Raw genomic sequence first — 5,925 nt, 5'->3', positions numbered from 1 at the left:
CAGCTTCTGAAGGCAGTGGAGGAAGTGGCTGGGACGATGGGAGGAAGCCCCAGGCAGGGTGCCGGGTGAAGGGGGCCTGGGGGTTAGAGCAGTGCAGGCAGTGTGGCCACAGGGGTGACAGGGAGGGCAGTGCAGAGGAGTGGGGAGATGCCTGGGGCAGCGGGCTCTGTGGGGCTTTGGCTTCTATGGCAGGTGGGAAGGGAAGACTCAGACCTCCAGTGATACTGAGACTCTGGGTTGTTGCTACACCCACAAAGGAAGCCTTAAAAAGAAGCCCCAGTTGGAGTTTGTTGAGGTGGCAGGGAGTGGGAAGGATTGACCACACAGTTCTCTGAAGGGGAAAGCCTAGCAGCTGGGGAATGAGGGGCTTCTCCTCTCACTTGTCTGTGTAACTCTTGTCTCAGAAGGGAATCTCAGAAATAAGATCCTGGGGTCCTAGACACCAAGGACCTTCCCACTTGGTCAGCACCTCTGCCTCTGCCTCGGTGCATACAACTGGACTAAGGGCTCCGACTTGCCACCCTGTCTCTGCTGGGTCTCAGGCATTCCTGCAGACTCCACACCTTGCTATGACCTTCTTCATGGCCCCAGTCACTTCCTTGTTCCTCAGGCTATAGATGACAGGATTAAGCATGGGTGTGAGGACCGTATAGAAGACAGACACCATGTTATCCTGGCCAGGAGAGTGGTAGGTTGCAGGTAGCATGTAGGTGTAGACCAGGGGCCCATAGAAGAGGTTGACAACTGTCAGGTGGGAGGAACAGGTGGCCAGGGCCTTCCGACGTCCCTCCACGGAGTGCATCCGGAGCACAGCCACCAGGATGAGGGCATAGGAGGTGGTGATGAAGGTGATGGGCACCAGGAGGACCACCACACCGGTCACAAAGAGCACCTGCTCATAGGTCTCTGTGTCCGCACAGGCCAACGTCAGCAGCGAGGGCACTTCGCAGAAGAAGTGGGAAATCTTCCGAGAGCCACAGTAGGGGAACTGAAGGGTCAGTGAGGTTTGAATGGAGGCATTGAGGGACCCTCCCAGCCAGGAGGCTGCGACCATGAGCAGGCAGACGCGGCGGCTCATGAGCACCGGGTAGTGCAGAGGGTTGCAGATGGCCACATAGCGGTCGTAGGCCATGAGGGCCAGCAGGAGGCACTCGGCAGCTCCCAGGAACATGAAGAAAAACATCTGTGCCCCACAGCCCCCGAAGGAGATGCTAGTCCAGCCGAAGAGGAAACCCACTATCATCTTGGGGACAGTGACTGACGTGAAGAAGATGTCCAGGAAGGACAGCTGGCTGAGGAGGAAGTACATGGGCGTGTGCAGCCGGGCCTCAGCCCAGATCAGCAGCACCATGGCCGTGTTGCCGGCCATGGCGAGGATGTAGATGAGCACCACCAGGCTGAACAGGAACAGGTGCATTTGGCTCTCGTCAAAAAGGCTGGTGAGGACAAAGCCTGGGATGGAGGAGAGGTTCCAGGGTCCTCTGCCTGCCTCCTGCCGCGCCTCCCTGTTAGGGGAAAGGGAGCCAGCTCACCAAGGACCCAGCAGGTGCCTTCACTCAGGGAGGGAAAGGTGGAGGTAAAGGTAGCAGGACAGCATGGGAGCCCAAGGGGGCAGCAGAAGGTATTCACAGGTTCTTGGACACAAGGAGTCTCCATTGTGTGGGTGGACACTCCTTCACAATGGAAAATGACTACAAAAGGCCCGGCACGCGGCCAGAGCAGTGTCCAGAGGGAAACTTTAGCACCACATGTGCATTCTGGAAGAGAGGACATGCTAGAAACCAGTGATGTAAGTCTCCATCTCAGAGAGTCAGGAGAGGGACAGCATGTTACAGTGCCCCATGTTTAATAAAATGTGCATAGTTAATATTTTTAATCCCAAGTAAATAGAAAAGCAAATGCGCGTGGGGAAAGATTTTAAAGACTTTTACTTTCGACTAACCTGATGACTACCTCCACAAATATGCAAGTTATATGGTTCAGAATTCTCATTTATGTGGGGATCCATGTGAGACATTTCCCTTGGATATGGCTGTGTGCCCAGGTCTGGTGAAAAAGTGGTCTCCACAGCTGCACAGCTGTGCTGTGCCAGGTCCTCCAGCTGTCTTGTCCCCCAGGAGTCCTGGGTTGGCATTGTGCTTGGGTGCAGGGGGTGTTTTTATGTAGGCTTTGGGCAGTATGTTCTCATCCTCAATCAATTGTGCTTTCTCCTTATTTCAATAGTTCCATGATAACTGAGGGTTGTCTTTGTAAGAATAGCCTTTATAAATTTTAAATGAAGATCATTCAGGTGGAGTCACATCACAAGGAACATCAGGCTCAGCTATGGTGGTAAGGCTGCCTGCAGGCATCTCCCAGGAGGCAGGCAGGAGGGGAACCAGAGGTGAGGCCATAGAGAGTTGGTGAACCCCTGCTCTGCTGGCAAAGCCCTGGGCCACCGTGCCTGTAGGAACCCTGGTCCCAGCACCCTGAGTCCCAGGGCATGCTTGAGCTCTAGCTTGGGTCTACAGCAGATGACTCAATAGAGGGATGGGGGGGAGTGAGATGAGCTGCAGGGTTCAATAAAGGAGCTGAGGCTGTGAGAGAGGCTGGAACTGGTGGACCAGCTGGAGGGAGGGAAGCACGGTGTCTTGGAGGCACACCAGAGATGTGACAATCCTGCATGCCAGCAGGGCCCTGGGGTCCACCAGGGAATCTAATTCCTGAGACTGGGCTTCCAGGCTGCTGTGGTGGGCCTGAGTGGGGACCCACTAACTAGACTGCTGCACTCATCTTACATGCTAAGGCTGGGATCTTCCTTGCCTACAGTTGGACAGCTAGGAGCCACTGCAGGAGCCATTGTCCCCAAGGGGCTTCCTGCTCTTCCTGCTGTAGCAGGAGTTCCCCCTTCTCTATAGCCTTGAACTACCAGACCCAGGCTGCTTGTTGGTCCTGGGTGCACAGGTGTCAGATCTGACTCAAGCAAGTTCAGAGCTTGATTATCCCAGGGTCCCATAGTCCCCTCCCAAAGCTGAGCACAGAATTGCCACCGTTAAACCCAAGTGTTCCATACCAGGCTCCTAGTGAAGATGGAACATACTGCTTCTATTTTCTATATTTTGTAGTGCATCTTAGAGTCTCAAGAGTCTAGAGCCTACATCTTCCAGGACTGGCTGATTCCTGGACATGGGGAACAACTGGCCCATCAGCTGCCTCTGACATGTAGACCATTCAACTGGAGCTTGTGCCCCTCACCACCTGCCTGTGCCAGGCTCCTACAATTTGGGCCACTATCCTGTCCTGGATAGCCCCAGGACAAGGTCCTGGGCAACTAGAGACCATCCCATAGCCAGAGTGTGTCAGAATCATTCAAACTATGCAATCTGAAGCTTGTGCCATTGCTAGCCCTCCTTTGCCTGTTGCATCCCACAAAATACCCAACAAAAGCTTTGCCTATTCCACACTCTGCCTCTCGGGGGATCAACCCTGCTGCCTCGGAGTGGCATGCTCACTCCTCTTGGGAACTGTGAATCAAAGTCATCTTTCCAGGCAGTGCCTTACCTGACCTGAATAAAAATGGTCTCAGGTACATTTAGAAAGTTCCCCTAAAGAGAATTTTCTCATGTCCTTGTTTTAGGCACAGCTTGTTTTCTGTCTTTAGTGTCTCAGAAGCATTGGATTTAGCATCGGGAAGGAACCTGGTCCCACATCCCTATTTTATTGGTCACGGTATAGCTCTGAACCTTGGCCAACAGCTCTGGACCTTGCAGGCCACATCTGAAGTCCTCTACCTCAGCATGAGGAGCGGGTGCGGTCATTGCACAATATTTAACAGCATCCCAGACTCTGCCCTCTAGGTGGCAGTAGCAACCCTTCCCAGGGATGTCACCTGCAGGGCACTAGCACCAGTGGTGAGATTCTCAGCGGTGGAGCACTCCCCATGTTAGTTATTGTTAGGTGCAGGACAGGCTGAACTAAGTTGTCTGCAGGGCATGCCAAACAAAGTTAGCTACAGGGTGGCCTGGCCCCTCAAAGCCCCTCTGTCTGGTTCTCTATCTAACCTGTTTGCTTCAAGTCCAAATGCTCAAGCCCCCACTCAAGGCTGAACGCTTCACCCCCCTGCTCAAGGCTGAACACTTAACCCCCCTTGTACCAACAAGGCAGCTTGCAAATCCAGAGACCCTGTTAGATTTAGGCAGCACAGCAGAAGGACTATAAAAATCTTCCCCTGCCGCCCTCCCCCCACCACTTTTTCTCCTCTTTTGCACTGCTGCAATAAAGATCTCTTGGTCGCTTCGAGTATTGTGGTCACTTTCCTTTCAGTTGTTGTCCTCTCCCTTGCCTCCCCCTCCACCAGGGCAAATAAGAACAACAGTTCACATGATTAAAATCCTGGTCAGTTGGATGTCCTTTGCTGGTTTGCCCAGTTAGAGCTCTGTGTTCTAGGGTGCAGCCTCTGCATCAGGCTGCCTGGGTGCAGGCCTCAGCTGTCTCCCAGCCCCCTGGCGTGGGAAGCTTACCCAAGCCCTCATCTCAAATACGGACTACTGAGAGCATTCAGTGGTTTATACGTAAGCAGTACCTGGGAGAGGGTCTGAAGGAGGAATGAGCCATTTGGCTACCAGCCGCTGATGACATCAGTTTTTCCATAAACCCAAGCCTCTGCTTACCTCTCTAAAATGGGATCATCATGCCTATTTCACATGACTATTGTGAGAGGGTTGAATAAAAAAAACTGGGAGCTTGTGCTTTCCCATAGAAGGTATGTAGTGAATGTTAGCACTCTTCCTTTCCTCCTAAGCAAGATGGTTTTGCAAAATAGTTTTGCAAAAGAATCATGCAGTTGACATTTGCACTTACCTGCAAAGGGTTCCTTGTTCCTCCCACTTGGAGATTTCCTTCCCACTTGCTTTGTCTCCTAAACCATTGGAGTGTTTTGTGATTGGGTGGGTGGCTCTCCTTATGTAGACTACAAATTACCTGAGATTAGGGATTATGTCTGTCTTGTATATTTCTCCACAAAATATGGAGATTCAATCATGGTTTCCATTCAGTGCTGCTGGTGGACTGCAGGTACGTGTGTGGTAAACATGTGAAAGAAATGCACCCTTGTTCACAAAACACTGCTGCCTCAATGTCCTCCTTCATCACCAGCATCTGAATCTGGCATCTCCTCTGCAGGGCTGTTATGCCTGCCTGCCTCCCACAAAGTCCTGTCACTGTTGGTGTTTTTCTTTGTGGCGGATTCTTAGCATGGATACACACATCTGCATTGCAGTATGTGTGTGCCTGTGTGTGCCTGTGTGTACTTGTGTGTGTGTCTGTGTGTGCCTGTGTGTGTATGGGCCTGTGTATGTGTGTCTCAAAATAATTAGGGGAATTCTTTTTCTTTCACACTGTTTCAGAAAAGAATCCATTTTTCTCTCCTGCCCTTGCAGAAGCCTAGGTTAGAACTGGTGAACTGGGCCATTGAAAGCTGGACAAGAACCCAAGCCCCTGGCTTATTCCCCCACAGTCTGCTCGATTCTTCCTCCTTTCCTCCCTTTCTTTTTTCTCTTTTCCTTCCTCTCTTGTTCTCTTACAGAGAAAACCCTTGACTTTTACAATTGAAGACAGCTCACTTATGGAAAGGGAGTGTTAAAATAACTTCACCTGTCGGAGACTTCACGTGCTGGAGAGTCTCGGTCACACAGGTTGTGGTTCTGCCTTTCCTTGGCCATCTCTAGTTTGGAGGCTGCCGGCATGGGGCACGCTTGGCCATCCCCTGTCCCACCTCCCCTCCTGTGACACCCCTACTCACCTCACACGGCCCCAGCCTACAGTCTCCATCAGGACGCTTGCTCTCCTGCTGTCTCTTCTCCTTCTCCCTAGTTCTTCTGAGCTCCAGGTCACAGCTCAGAAACCAGGGTGGTTCTCTTGGGAGGTTTGCACACAGGGCCGCGATGG

At 52.2% G+C, this 5,925-nt stretch overlaps 1 protein-coding gene across 1 annotated transcript; it reads right to left on the bottom strand.

The window, feature by feature from the left end:
* Positions 1-538: 538 nt before the first annotated feature.
* Positions 539-5,723, bottom strand: LOC107160698 (olfactory receptor 2T27-like). Its single transcript, XM_015507337.1, has 2 exons — positions 5,632-5,723; positions 539-1,505 (listed from the first exon to the last, which is right to left on the bottom strand). Exons 1-2 carry the CDS (start codon positions 5,721-5,723, stop codon positions 539-541), a joined length of 1,059 nt encoding a protein of 352 aa, XP_015362823.1.
* Between the last annotated feature and the right edge of the window lie 202 nt (positions 5,724-5,925).

Source organism: Marmota marmota, unplaced genomic scaffold, assembly GCF_001458135.2.
Source record: "Marmota marmota marmota unplaced genomic scaffold, marMar, whole genome shotgun sequence".
Lineage (NCBI taxonomy): Eukaryota > Metazoa > Chordata > Mammalia > Rodentia > Sciuridae > Marmota > Marmota marmota.
Note: the sequence above shows the minus strand (reverse complement) of the source record. Positions and strands in the feature narration are given on the sequence as shown.

Excerpts from the sequence above, each read along its gene's own strand:
- LOC107160698 (XM_015507337.1), bottom strand. The coding sequence starts at position 5,723 with ATGCCGGCAGCCTCCAAACTAGAGATGGCCAAGGAAAGGCAGAACCAC. Across the intron at positions 1,506-5,631 it reads GCACGTGAAGTCTCCGACAG|GGAGGCGCGGCAGGAGGCAG; the intron begins GTGAAGTTATTT and ends TTCCCCTAACAG.